This window comes from Aedes albopictus, chromosome 3, assembly GCF_035046485.1.
Source record: "Aedes albopictus strain Foshan chromosome 3, AalbF5, whole genome shotgun sequence".
NCBI classification, from domain to species: Eukaryota; Metazoa; Arthropoda; class Insecta; order Diptera; family Culicidae; genus Aedes; species Aedes albopictus.
In genome coordinates this window covers 127,742,131-127,757,757 of record NC_085138.1, presented here as the reverse complement: position 1 = coordinate 127,757,757, position 15,627 = coordinate 127,742,131, and the positions used below count along the sequence as shown (strand labels likewise).

At 39.0% G+C, this 15,627-nt stretch overlaps 1 protein-coding gene across 6 annotated transcripts in view; it reads right to left on the bottom strand.

The window, feature by feature from the left end:
- Positions 1-15,627, bottom strand: part of LOC115269272 (regulator of G-protein signaling loco) — a 176,738-nt gene that overhangs the window by 68,396 nt on the left and 92,715 nt on the right. For 5 of the 6 annotated variants that reach the window (XM_062861245.1, XM_062861247.1, XM_062861248.1 and 2 more), the window contains one exon: positions 6,840-6,869. The exons of the other annotated variant lie outside the window; for it this stretch is intronic. In XM_062861245.1, coding sequence (XP_062717229.1) covers positions 6,840-6,869 — 30 coding nt within the window. The remainder of the gene's footprint in view (positions 1-6,839; positions 6,870-15,627) is intronic. 6 annotated transcript variants of the gene reach the window in all.

Below are 15,627 nucleotides of genomic sequence, written 5' to 3'. Positions count from 1 at the left end.
ATTTCATTCGCGTGATGTCAAGACTTATGTCCAACCATTACTCGCTAGACGCGCATTTACACAGGATTAACCTCGCGTTGAGCAATGTTTGTACTAAGTGCGGTTCCGGTTATGATGACATCGACCACGTAGTTTGGCAATGCCCGGATAATGACGCCTCCAGAGCGCTACTTTTGGATACCCTTGAGGCCCGAGGTAGACAACCCTTTGTTCTTGTGAGAGATGTGTTGGGGACCCGCGATGTCACATACATGGGATGTATTTTCGACTTTCTTCGCTCTGCTGGTATAAAAGTTTAATTTGCTTGTGTTTTCTTCTCCAGTTTTTTTTTTCTCTGTTTTGTCCTCTTTGTGTTACCAAGCTGCTCCTGGCCATCCGGAAAACCAAGTCCCACAACAAGTTGGTACCAACACCACAAGGCACCGAATACGCTAGCAAGATGCGATTCAACCCCGGATGAGCAGCAGTGAAACCTTTGGCCCAATCCTTACCCTGTCCATCCCTCAAAATGTGACCTTCTAACCTCGAGCTGCCACGAGTACTCTGGCTTCCACCCATTACTAACAGATATCATTAAAAAGTTATTACTCTGTATAATGTATACTATTAAGTACAAAGAAAGATCCTCGGCTCCGTAAAGCGTTATACGCGATTGAGCCCCAAATAAACGAACTAGATAAAAAAAAAAAAAACCAATTAACCTTTTGATTGCTTAAAAAAATATTTCCTTGTTTAATGGCTTGCAGTCAAAAAAGCCCAAAATCGCATATTTTGCCCTATAAATTGAGGTATAGCTCAAAATTGTGACGTGTTAGAGCAAATCGGAGCCCGGATTCGGATTCAGCGGCCCAAAATCCTTCGGAGACACATAAGTTTGCTCTTGAGACAGACAAAAAGTTATTTTTTGTTACGCTGTGTAATCAACCGCGGTTACTGCACCAATCTGGAGTCTACTGGTAGTATTGGAATATTCAAGGTGGTCCAAACTGTCTAATAATGAAGTCTTTCAAACCTACAAGAATCATTTTATGTGTTTTGGTCATATATAATAGCATTGTATAATTTGCTGGGATTCGTGAAGCTCTTGAAATCTCAAATGCCATTTTCCAGGCATATTCTAAATCAACCAAACTAACCTGGAGTTCAGAACTTCAGGTCTACACTTGTAACAGCAGTCATATCGGATATACTGAATAAAGTTGTATAATCAATCGCGGTTGTATAATCAATCGCGGTTATACACCTTTGGAACATTCTGGGTAGTCCAAACTGACCTTAAGTTTAGCACTTGACAGTAACAGTAGTTATTCTCACAATCTGATCACAATCAACGACTGAACGAATATTGTATATTGTACTTTCGGAAGGATTACTGGACATGATAGATTACAAATCGTATCTTTGTATAATGAAAGAAGATACCGTTACACCCGTAGATTTTAGGATCTTAACTCAAGAATGGTTTGGATGACGTAGAATATCCCCACTGATCTTATATTGTCTATTGAACTTTCAGAAGACTTACTGGACATGATAGATTACAAATCGTATCTTCGTATAATGAAAGAAGTTACCGTAATGCCCATAGATTTAAGGATCTGAAGTCAAGAATAGTTTGGATGACCTAAAATATTCCGACTGATCTGATATTGTCTATTGTCCTTTCAGAAGACTTACTAAACATGATAGATTACACATCGTAGCTTCGTACAGTGATCCGTTACGCCCGTAGACTTCAGGATCAAGAATGGTTTGGATGACCTAGGATACTCCGACTGATCTAATACTGTCTATTGAACTTTCAAAAGACTTGATGGACATAATAAATCATAAATCGTAGCTTGGTATAATGACAGAAATTACCGTTACAACCGCAGACTTTAGAATCTAAACTCAAGAACAGACTGGATAGTCTAGGATAACCCGACTGATCTGATACTATTTATTGAACTTTCAGAAGACTTACTGGACATTATACACCTAAACCTTATTTTACGTCCACTATTGGCTTAGTGAAAAAAATTTCTACTGCCAAAATAATGATCAAAATACACATTTTTATATTTTTGTACACTTCTCCTAATCACGAAGATGTTTAAAAAAATATAAAACTGTTGAGTTTGCTCATTGTTTTAGCGGTAGAATTTTTTGTCGCTTTGCCAAGCATGGACGTAAAAAAAGGATGAGGTGTAGATTACAAATCGTAGCTTTGTATAATAAAATAAGTTGCCGTCACGCCCGTAGATTTTAGGATCTAAACTCCAAAATGGTTTGGATGGCCTAGAATATCTCGACTGATCCGATACTGTTTATTGAACTTTCAGAAGACTTGCTGAACGTGATGGATCACAAATCGTAGCTTTGCACAATGAAAGAAGTTTTCATTACGCCCGTAGACTTTATAATATAAAGTCAAGAAAGGTTTGGATGACCTAGGATACCCCGACTGATCTAATACTGTCTATTGAACTTTCAAAAGACTTACTGAACGTGATAGATTACAAATCCTAGCTTTGTACGATGAAAGAAGTTACCATTACACCCGTAAACTTAAGGATCGAAACTCAAGAACAGTTTGGATCACTTAGGATATCCAGAAATAGAAATATTCAGCATCAAATTCTACCCTTTTTATGTTATTGAGTATTTAAAATACAGAAATAAGTAGAAAAAATCTATAATAGCGCTTGGAAAAATTCCGGCTTCAAAGGGTTAAGGGATCTCTCCGGAAATCCCTTAAGATATTACTCTGGAAATGTCTCCTCCAAAGATTCCTCTGAAGATTCCTTCAGGAATTCCTCAAGGGGCGGGGGATTTCTCTATGAACTCCTCTAGGGATTCTGTTTTTAAATTCCACTAAGGATTACATTGGGAATCCTCCAGTGATTCCTATGGGAATTTTTTCAGTCGTTTTTTTTCGAGAATTCCTACAATAAAACCCTTTTAGGGCTCCCTCCAGATATTCCCTCCGACATTCTACCAGCGTGATTCTGGAAATTCTCAAGAGTGCTCTCTCCTTTAAGTGTTATTCTGGGAATTTTCCCACTGATCTTTTCGAGATTTCCTGGAAGGATTCCTTGAAAAATTCATGAAATAGTTCAAGAATTCCTTCAGGGATTCTTCTAGGGGTTCTCAAAGGGACTCCTTCGTTAATTTCTTCGAAAATTCCACTAAAAATTCTTTCAGATATTGCTTCACAAATGTCTCCAGGGATTTCTTCTATCTCTACCAGGGATTCCTTCGGGATTTTCTCCTGTGATTTTTGAGAATCCCGTCACGAACTCTCTCCGGAAATCCCTTAAGATATTACTCTGGAAATGTCTCCTCCAAGGTTTCCTCTGAAGATTCCTTCAGGAAGTCCTCAAAAGATTCTCTAGAGATTCTTTTTTTAATTCCACTGGGGATTACTTGTGGAATCCGCCAGTGATTCCTTTGGGAATTTCTTCAGTAGTTTTTTCGAGAATTCCTTCAAGAAACCCTTTCAGGGCACCCTCCAGATATTCCCTCCGAAATTCTTCCAGCGTGATTCTGGAAATTCCCAAGAGTGCTCTCTCCTCTGGGTGTTACTCTGGGAATTTTCCCACTGATCTTTTCGAGAGTTCCGGAAGAATTTCCTTGAAAAATTATCCTTCAAGAAATAGCTCAAGAATTCTTTCAGGGATATTTTCAAAGGGACTCCTTCGGAAATTTCTTCGAAAATTTTACAAAAAAATCCTTTCAGATATTGTTTCAGAAATGTCTCCAGGGATTTCTTCTTATCTCTTCCAGGGATTCCTTCGAAATTTTTTCCTGTGATTTTTGAGAATCCCGTCACGGATTCCTTCAAAGATTTTTGTTTTCGAAAACCCTTTTCGTGATTTCGTTGATAATTCCTTCAGGGGTATTTACGCGAATTAATCTAGTGAGTCGTTTCCTCCAGGGATTGGTTTGGAAAGTCTCCCATAGATTCCTTCGTGAAATATTCCAGTGATTTTTTGGGAATCGCTTCAGGGATTTCTTCAAGATTTTTTCAAGCATTTTACGAATTCATCCAGTTGAATTCCAATGGGATGTTTATACTAATTCTTCCAGGAATTTCTTCGAAGATTTACTTGAGTTTCAATCAGGTATTCTTCCAGGGATTCCGTTGGGATTTTTTTTACTAATTCTTCCAGGGATTTCTTTTACTCAGGTATTCTTCCAGGGATTCCGTTGGAAATCGAAAGAAGAAATTCCTGAGAAATTTTTTGAGTTTTATTGGAGACATCCCTGCAACAAGTGTCAATCTGGATCTGAATCTCTGGATGTATTTGAAACGAATTAAACCTTCGCCGAAATTGCTGAACAAATTTCTTTGGGAATACTTGAAGTTTTCTTAAAAATTCTCATCGCCTTTATAAAAAAAAACCTTTATGAGAATATTTCTGCTATTTTCGAAGAAATCTATGGACGTGTTCTTAAAAACCCGTGAATGTTTTCCTGAAAAAAAAACTGACTTTCTTTAATAAATATTTGGAGAAATTCCCGGAGAAATGCTTGTAAATAATTCTTCAATTTTTTTTAAGGAACTCCTGAAGGAATTACTGAAAAAAACACAAATTGTGTTTCGGATGAAATCCGTCAAGGCATTCCGAATAAAACAAGGACTTCCATTTAAGAAATGAAATTTCGATCAAAAATACCTCCAAAATTTAAAATAAGCTTTCAAAGAATCCCTCATAAATTCACCGTAGGAAGAAATTCATAAAGTTTTCCTGTACAAATAGCTGGAAATATATATAAAAAAAGAGAAATCATGAGATAAATTCTTGAAAGTATCCCTGGAGACATACATGTAAACCAGTGGTCACCAAACTGCGGCCCGCGGGCCGCATGCGGCCCTCGAGAAGGTTTAGTGCGGCCCGCGATCTGATTTTCGAATATATTAGAGAGTTTTCAAAAACTAAAAGCAGACACTTTTATCAAAGCCCTTTTAAGAAGTAAAGTAACTTTAAAAATAATTTTTATCTGCAAAATTATTCTGCCCAAAAAATATAAAAAGTCATATATTTTGACTCTAAAATATTATTCTGATGAATATGAAGGATGACTTGTACGTCGAAGTTAAAACTTCCATTAAAATTTTATCAATATAAATTTTGAAATGCCTTGCGGCCCGCAGCCTTCTTGTGAAATTCAATTGTGGCCCGCGTAGACAGTACGCCTGAGGACCACTGATGTAAACGAAAGTATTCCTATAACAATCTCAGGAGGTATAACTGAAAATATTCCTTGGAGAATTTCCAGCTATACAAGAAAAAAATTCTGGAGAAACTCCAGAAAAATTGCTCGAGGCGATATCCCCAAAGTTTAGGGGCCCATATAGCCACAGCTGTAAATGGGGTGAGTATCCAGCATAACCAAACTGGGGGTGATTTTCATGGAGTTTCAGGGTGTTTGGGTGTGGTTTCCGAGAATTTCAGGAAGCTTACAAGAGAGTTTCAGGGACGTTTCAGAAAAGCTTCGAAGCGTTTCATGGCGTCAAGGTAGTTTTGAATGATTGCTGGGAATTCTAAAGAGTTTCATGGGGTTTCCACTAGTCAGGGATATACGGAGGAGATTTTTTCTGGTTTGCAGCGGGTTGCAGAAGACCTAAGGAGGCATAAGGAATTTCCGGGGGTTTCAAGGCGTTTCCAGGTGTATCAGAAGGTTTCTGACAGAAATTGATTAAACTAGACCAGTTAACTTTTTTACCCTTCCGTGTCACAACAAAATCTCAATTCATAAGCAAAAATAATTAGATTTTTGAGAATCAATTGGGATTTTTGTCAAATCCCTTCCAAGATTCCTCGTAAAAGATTTCTTCTTCCTCCGTATTTCTTCCCGGAGTTTTGCTTGGAATTCCTCCATGAATTCTTCTTTGAAGTCTTCTTTTCCTTTTTCCGGATTCCCATCGGCATTTTTTTTGTTCCAAGATCTCCACCGTAATTTCTTCAGATGTTATTACCAACATTGATGGGCTTCGTGAGCGTGCGGCTAGCGGCATCAGTCGATTAGACGTGTTGTAGTGTGGGTTCGATTCCCGTTCCAGTTGGAGAAAACTTTTCTTCAAACGGAAAATTCTTCACTAGACCACTGATTATTGTATGTGTTGTCTTTACACACACAGAAAAAAATATGTAATTAAAATTCAGCGAGAAATCATGCACATAAAGGGAATGCTAGAGTTAGTGCACTTTTACATGAGATATAATGTAAAATTACATTACCATCGTGTAAATTTCCGCCAACCATCGCGTAAACCATCATGGACTCCAACCGATTACGTGACTATTAGCGGAAATTTACACGATTGTTAAGTAATTTTACATGATACCTCATGTAAATATGCACTAACTCTAGCATTCTCTTTATGTGCATGATTTCTCGCTGAATTTTACATGAATATTTTTTTCTGTGCAGGAATTGCTTGTGAGAAGATTCTTCCCGAAATTTTTCTTGAGCGATGCTGAGAGGGATAACTGTACGAAATCCGGGAGAAATTCTAGGGTGGAGTTCCGCCAGTAACGCCAGGATAAATTGTGGACAGTATTGGAAAAATCAAATAAGGAGCTTCTAGATAATTCCAGGGAAGAATCCTTGGAAAACCTCAATGATAAATCTATAATGGAACTCCATAAGAAATCTTTAAAAAAAAACTCCGAGGCAATGCTGCTAAAACGTCTGGTGGAAATTCCCTCCGCAACTTTTGAAGAAATTTTGAAAACTTCGAAACTTATAACTAACAACAACACCTTCGATTTAAAATACACGTAATGAAACAGGAAAACAATTGTGTCCACCATTTAAACAGTAAAAATCACAGCTCCTCTATTACTTACATCATCATCCGCCGAATGATGCTCACTCACCTGAAATGGAAAGAAGAGAAACAAGCAATTAGTCAACAATCGATAAGTTAAACATTACAAAATTATTGTTCCACGCCGATTTGTAGTGCGCGAACGCTTGCTTATTGGAGGAATTAACCAAACGAACCATTTGCAATCATAAATTGTACTCCTCAAAAGGGTGCTCAATCAATCGACGAAAAAGAAAACAACGCAAAAAATACGCAACGTGCACGGAGCGGACGGAGGGCTCTCCTTACGGCACACGGCAGTTTTGTTTCTGTAGCACCTGGTTCAGTCTCCCGCACTTATCCGCACCGCAGGCAATAACTGCAAGTAAGGTGGCCCACACCTCAAACTTAAACACTCAACAGCAATGCCGGGTATGTAAACAGCAAACGCGAACTTCTTCAAATGTGCGTTGGTTTTTGGTAACGGCCAGGTTTCAGCATCGGGTTGCCATGTGCGATACGAAAGCTTTTATTCATATTTAGTAGGAACGTTGAAAGGGGAAAACAATGTTAACAGTTTTGCTAAATCGCCACGCTAAACGCGAAGTGCGTATCGTGGTTGTGGGGAAAATGTTGAACTTATGTTTGCAATGTTTTAAGAATTGAGAGATATTATAGTACGTACATCAACAAACTATAGTATTGATTTGTCTCCGGAATCTTAATGACTTCACTGAAATGTATAAACGTTTGCCGGCATTTCAGTGAAAGATTAAACGAGGGTCGATCAATAAATTATTGAGATATTACCGCTAGATTATCGGCAATCCATCTATAAGCAGATCAATTTCGGCAATTAAGTGAAAAATGTTTTTATAGCAATTATTAAGCGGCATGACCGTGTTTACTTTTCCACAAAGACTTCCGAAAGATCTATTGCGGCAGATGGCAAGCACCGACTCCACTTTGTCGATTTTTTTTTTATCTATTATTCTGTTCTGAACGCATTAAGCGTTCTTGAGAATCATCGCAACAACAAAGGCATTTGGGTTGTCATTGCGGTTTATAGAGTATTTATCCACTAGCTTAGCCATTTTCGCAAAGTTTTACAACGCATTGAACGCAATTGAAGTTGAACACTTGAATGCGATGCGCACGTTTTCAGATATTAGTGGCAATTACACTGTTTGTGGCGAAGCAAACCGTATCTGTAACTGCGAATAGGCCAAATAGTCAGCGATAAAAACTCAACAATTCGCACATACAGGGGTGCTTCGGTGTGAAGGTGCTCTGGCCATCAGCTTTGGTTCTATGATCATAAAAAGTCAGTAAAATAACGAAAGTAAAGTAAAGCCCGTCATCAGGCGCATATTTTAATTGCACGTGCCTATTAGGGTGCATCGGGGCATAGTGTCCATCCGTACGTGTGTGTCTACCTATACAGTAAACAAAGTACAGTTTTGGATTGAATTCCGGCTACGTCGCGAATGGGTGTGTTTTCAAACCGTCGTAAAATGTGTGAAATATTACTCGCATATCGCACAACTTGTAAACAAGTGATTTGAAGAACAAACAACGCTCGCGCGGTTATCTTGTTTGAAGTGTTTTAAACATTCGATAGCACACACAAAGAGAACCTAGATTGCTGTTGGGAAAGGAAAGTCCAACGCAAAACATTACCCAATGAACGAATTTCGAGTTAATGATCTCATAAAATCGTGTGTCATCAACTCTAAAATCCATACCAGCAGTCGATTTAAAAGCTATAAAATGAATGTGTCTATTAAAATCCACCTATCCAAACATGATTATCAATTTTATGTAAATATACTGAGAACAGACCTATTGATCAGCTGGATAATATAATTTTGATGACTTTGCTGACGACTCCAGCTTCATGAGTGCATAAATTAGAAAACATTATTACGACCCTATACATCATTTACAACATTTCAACAGATCAATAAATGAATCGCTTCATTTCCCAGCAGATCGGAGAATCATGGGAAGTGTCTGACCATGAGTGTTGATTGAACAATTACCGCCAATCGTGAAGGTAGACACGTTTGCGCTATATAATTGGTTCATGTGAGAAGGTCACGCTTCATATTCACATATGTATCTATAGTCAAAACAAGCTTAGAATCGAACGCTGTTGGCTAGAGTCTCTACAAGAGTTATGCTATTGTGTTTATAAATGAATCAAAGAAATTTTTACTTCTACGCTATCTGACGCTATCGATTCCTGGAGCTCCGCGTTGGAGATCCATTTGTGAGGCCACCATGCACGAATTATATACCGCAGGCATCTATCGATGAGGAGCTGCAGCCGTTTCGTACTCTCCTTTGATACACAACACACCAGGTGCCACTGAGAACAGCAGCACAGATTTCACGCTCAAGTTGAAAATTCGGATTTTGCCACCATCGGCCGCCATTTGGATAACAAGATATTGGAAGTTTTCAACCTTCTCCACTGATGGCCTAGCTACCGTATAGCTGGAAAGGTTGACCGTGTTTACTTCCAACGATTTGGTCTTGTTGACGTTCATCGGCTAGATCATCGAGCTTGCTCTGCATATCAGAGCGCCGTTGAGCTAAGAGAGCAACGTCATTGAGCTTTATGGTAATGGTCTGCCACAGCAATCCACAATTTGGTTCACGATCAATCGCACCTACCAGGATTTCGCCGATTACGATGAGGAGCAGTAGCGGTGATAGTATACATCATTGCCTTCCTGCTTCAATGAGGCCGATGATTTACTCAGGGAGATCCTTGCGCCTGAAGCCTTGAGACGACCAAAAGCTTTTTCGTAATCGTTGAACACCAGGGAGAGAAATTCTTGATCCGGCACGGAATCCTGCTTCCTGCCGCCGGATAGTTGCGTCAATCTTCTCCTGTATCCGGTTAAAGACCACATTGCAGAGGACTTTGAGAACGATGCGCAGCAACATGATATCCCGCAAATTATTGCATACAGTCAGGTCACCCTTTTTGGGCACCTTTACTAAGACGCCTTGTATCCAGTCCACCGGAAATGTTGCGGTTTTCCATATGTTGCAGAATAATTATAATTGATGCAATGCAGCATTTGTGCAGATACTATGGGGTCAGCTTTGAGCGTCTCGACTGATATGTGATCAACCCTCGGGCCCTGTTTGATTTCGTTCCACAGATAGCTGTTTATATCTCATGCAATGATGGAGCTTCGGTGTTGACACGGCTAATGCGTCGATCCCTTGGCGGATCATGCTGAAGTGTTGGTGGCGTGGCTGACACTTAAAAACAGGTTTCCAAACTACTCGAACCAGCATTTCAGCTGGTCAGCCGGGTCGGTCAATAGTTGTCTAGATGTGTCTTCCACGGGCATCGTAGCATTCATCTTAGTCCCACTAAGGCGACGTGAAACATCGTAGAGGAGACGAATGTCGCCGGTGTTGCGGCTTTCTCGCCTTCGTCCGCTAGGGAGTCCGCCCACGCTCTTTTGTCCCGTCTATATGAGCGTTTCACTTCCTTCTCGAGAGCCGAATAGCGCTGACGGGCTACGGCTTTGGTTCCTCGTGTTTTGGCTCGCTCTATCGCGGCTTTGACGTTCCTTCGCTCCTCTATCTTCCTACAGGTATCATCTATGATCCACTGTTTTCTTCGGATGCGTGGCTCACCTAAATTATTCTCGCCGGTGGCGATGAAGGCGTTCTTAATGGCGCACGGTGTGTTGAAACAGGATTATTATCGCACTTTCATGAACCTAAAATATTTTTTTGTTATAAGTTAGCCTTAGCTGTATATATTAAGATTCTGGAGGTTAAAAAATCTTTCATCGGGGAAAATTAAAATAAATTCGATTTTAGTGGTTTTCTACTTTTCCCGTATGATGTGGTATTACGCAAATCTGATGAACCTAAATTCCCCTAGAAAAAGTCCCCTTTCTAATAAAACATTTGAAACCATTTAGTGAGAAACGAATTTAAAAGTCTTTACAACGAGTTTAAATTTGTTTGGCATTCGTTTCATGTGCCCAGCCCACTACAGTCTGCCGAAAGTCATAAATCATAGAAGTCTACATTTCTACCATTTGTCCGGCACATAGATATTTGCAATGGAGGTAAACAAATACTTCCCATTTGTGCGACTCATACATTTGAGGAAGCGCCATACACCTGTGACTCGTAGCATTTGCAGCACATACTCTTCATGTGCTAATTTGCCTGAAATGGTGGGTATTGGTTGCACATACGTTGCATGCCAAACCATGTAACGATACACCTAAACGACGATCACACGGCCACGAAAGATGCTTCGATTGGAAAATCATTAAACAAATATGGTGACTTAATCACGCGTATTTTTCAACATTCATGTTAACAGTACATTTACTTGTTTTCAGCTAGTTTAACAGAAATACTGATAGCTCTTCGAATATAATAAAAACTTTCATGCTTATTGTGCTCTGATTTTGATGGGCTCGATGTTTTACTAACAAGTGAAAATTCATCCTATAAATACTTTTGTTTGCATGTAGGACACATAGGGCCGATTTCTTCACCCTGACTTAAGCGTTAAATCAGATTTAACTATATGGGTAAGCCTGGTTTACCGGTTAATCCGAGGTGAAGAAACAGCCCTTAGAGAATAGCTTTTGATTACTCTTTCGGCACACGCCCTTGATACACGTACTTTAAGGTAAGCATATGTAATCACTTTTTTTATTGTGAATCCAATCAATGTTTGATTGAAACAGTTTTAGATTTGATGATGATGAACCTGGGCATGTTAGCGGAATACATGTACGTTAACAGAATATCGGATTAAGTACGAGACACTGAAGATGACCTAACAGTTGAGGTCAAAATACGTATCTATCAAATTATGCAAAATCGTAATGCAATTAAAAGGAAGAGTCCTTAGCTCTATTTTCTTTTTTACTTAATTTTAATGTTCATTCTTGTTTATCCTGAGAACAAATTTAACTAAATCTACAGATAAACTGAAAATTGAAAATGTAGAACAATATTGAGAAGACATGAATGTTCTGGGAATGTCATAAAATATATTTAAAAAAACAACAACAGTGATGTGTAAAATGAGGCAAGATTGACGCAATTTTAAGTTTAAATACAACTTTCTAAGAACATTTATTTTATGCTTCATTTAGGAATCATTAGATAGATTTTGATTCCTAAATAGTTATAACACATAAAATATGGTTGAAAGGTATCGAGTGTACGGGTGACTTTTTAATTCGTTTTTATCACATTCACTGAATCTGTTGTCAAACTCACTTTGCAAAAATAAAGGGATTTTACTTGGGAAAAAGAAATTTTATTTTATGCAGTCATAACATTAAAACCATTATATAAACTGCATGAAGTTTTTATCAAGACCAAAGTGTCTTATAAAATAAAACTACAGATAACCCAGACGAAGATAGAAAAAAAAAACACTGCACTAGACTACCATTATTGAAATTCATCAGATTACTTGCAAATTGATATGTTCCCAATATATTCTAGGCTTATACTATAAGATGTCATTCACATTGACATATATTAAGCATGCGTTGCATTCGGTAAATTCTTAATAAAAACATGTGATGTTTTGAAAAAGATTTCAATACAATTTCTATAATTATTCTTGTCCAAATGATTGTTTGATTAAAAAAAAATGTTATGACATTCAAATTGCTTATTATGACTAGATAATATCACGTTAACCCGCTGTTTCTTCTTATCCCACCCGTTTTAACTTGGCCCGGTGTGCCTTATTTTTGAATGCATTAACAAGGCCAATCTTATGTATTTTGCGTCAACTTGTTGTTTGAGACTCAACAGCCCACTTAACCCTAAGGTATCATAATTTTAATATTTTATATGGACAAAAGTCCTCAACAGATCAGAGGCAGAACTTTTACAAATGAGTCATGCGCGCTCAGTATAGTCGACTCATACTTTTTGGCAAATATCCATGTGGATGTGGTTTGACATGCAAAGTATGTGCAACAAATAACCGCCATTTCAGGCAAATTAGCACATGTATGATATGTGCTGCAAATGGTATGAGTCACAGGTGTATGGCGCTTCCTCAAATGTATGAGTCGCATAAATGGGAAGTATTTGTTTACCTCCATTGCAAATATCTATGTGCCGGACAAATGGTAGAAATGTAGACTTCTATGATTTATGACTTTCGGCAGACTGTAGTGGGCTGGGCACATGAAACGAATGCCAAATAAATTTAAACTCGTTGCAAAGACTTTTAAATTCGTTTCTCACTAAATGGTTTCAAATGCATTATTAGAAAGGGGACTTTTTCTAGCGGAGTTTAGGTTCATCAGATTTGCGTAATACCACATCATACGGGAAAAGTAGAAAACCACTAAAATCGAATTTATTTTAGTTTTCCCCGATGAAAGATTTTTTAACCTCCAGAATCTTAATATATACAGCTAAGGCTAACTTATAATGAAAAAATATTTTAGGTTCATGAAAGTGCGATAATAATCCTGTTTCAACACAGCGTGTGGCGCTCAATTGATCTTCTACGCTTCCACCTTCCAGATTACCTGCAGCATGGTTCTCCAGCTTCTCGACAAAAGACCTTTTCACCACAGCATCTTCCAGTCGGCATGTGTTGAACCAGCGCCCGATTTTCTCCTCCTGTCGATGGATCCTCGTAATGCACAGCCGGATCTCGCCGATTAGGTGATGATGATCGGACGCAATATCGGCGCTACGTTTATTCCTCACATCAAGAAGGATTCGTCTTCATTTTCGGCAGATGCAGATGTGCTCGATTTCATTTTCCGTGACGCCATCACGGCAAATCCATGTCACTTTGTGCACTGGTCGATGAGGGAAGAGCGATCCCCCAATCGCCATGTCATTAGCCTGTACAGCCTTCGATGCTGTCTTGCTCTCTCCCACAGGAAATTTGACGTTTACTGAGGTGAGGAAGATAGCACAAACTGGTGCACAGGCTAATTGTTGTCACAAAACTGTGCAAACAGCTCTCCGTTTTCGCTCATTTCTCCGTGCCCGGAACTTGGCGTAGCAGTGGACTGTATGAATATGGCACAGCAGAAAGAGAACTGGGATTTCGGATAGGGAGGGAAACACACTTAATCACTGTAACTTCACTGCTTTATTCTTTCTCTGCTTACGTACACTACACTTACTTTGGCAATTTTCACTTCGCGTTGTTTGAGCCACGCGAAACGCTTATCACTAATTGACTTTCCGAATTAAACTGACTTGCTGCGCAAAAGGGTGCGCACTTATATAGTGAAGTTCCACTGTTCTGGAAAGACGTGGAAAGTTCTACGCGCGCGTAGAATCCACGCGACGTGTGTGAAACAAACCATCATCACATTGATTGCAGATCGACGAGCGTCGATGATGATGATGACGGCTACGGCGGTGGCTTTCGCTGCTGCTCTAAGGGTTGGCTCTCACGGCACTCACTCTCTCGCTGCTGGTCGCTGCTGTCCCGTCGGCTCGGGTGAGTGCTTCGTGACGATCATCGATGACGGTTCCATAATGCGATGGTTGGTGTTGGTTGCGCATCTCAGCATGCTGCTGCCCACGCTGGAAGCAGGCTTGACAGAAACTCCCTCACGAGAAAATGAGGAAGTGATTTCGGCGATTTTCTGAGGAGTGAAAATAAAACTCAGAAATCACAACGCAAATCCTCAACAGCATCGAGCGTGAGCTTGCCGCGCAGCGAGGAGTTCGTCCAACACTCATAATTGCTTGTTGTGTTTCTCACGTCCACTCACACTCAAAAAGCTCCCGCGAGTTTAACTCCCATGCAAAGAAAGACTTTCGAGGCGAAAATCTCACTCAAAAACCCGAAAGAATCATCGGCTCTTTTTTCGTTCCCCTCTTCCTTGCTCAGTTTTTATTGCCTCTCTGTTTGGGGTTCGTTCGCTCCCTCGCGATGAGCGACGAGTCATAGGCCGAGTTTCGGAATCAACCTTCGCGTTGAAGTCACCCATGAGGATCTTGATATCACCTTTCGGAATCTCGATTCCGACTGCATTCAGTTGACTGTAAAAGTTCTTTTTGTCTTGCATTTCGGCAGCATCGGTTGGCGCGTAACATTCGATCATGATATTTTGAACCCGTGTTCTGAAACTGGCTACAAGTAGGGGAATTGTGGGTAAAATGAACAGGGGGGGGGGGTTAAAATGAACAGGGTGGTGTTTTACAGCATTTAGGCTATATTTGCATATTATAACGATTGGGATCTATGCAACAACATAAATCATTGTTCTTCTGCTGATATTGGACTTTAAAATTAACTATACTTCTTTAAAATGAGGAAAATATCCAAAATCATGCAAACAATTTGGTCTGGTGGAAAACTGACCTAATCGTATTTAAGGTCAATTCGTCTATTATTCGCAAATTTCTACATGTGTGATATCATATTCTATTAATTTACTCCTAAAACGAAATATTTAGTGAAAAAAATAGTGAAAAAAATTTTAGAAGTAACTTTAAAACAAACAGAGCTTGGGGGTAAAATGAACAGTTGGTTCAAACTTTATATAATTTTATATTTTGTTCAAACTCGGTGTACTGAAATCTTTAACGTATATCGTTTTACAACTAGAGTAAAAAGTTAAAAAAAAAATAACTTACTTAAACAATATAAGATTGTTATTAGAAAATACGCCTGTTTTAGTACATTTTTTTTCAAATAATTATTTCAGTACTTTGAACACTTTACATAAGTAGTTTTAAAATCGTAGCACGTACAATTTACATAAAATTTACTGACATGCAGTTGAAAATATTAAAATTACACGTTTTAATTAACATTTAAA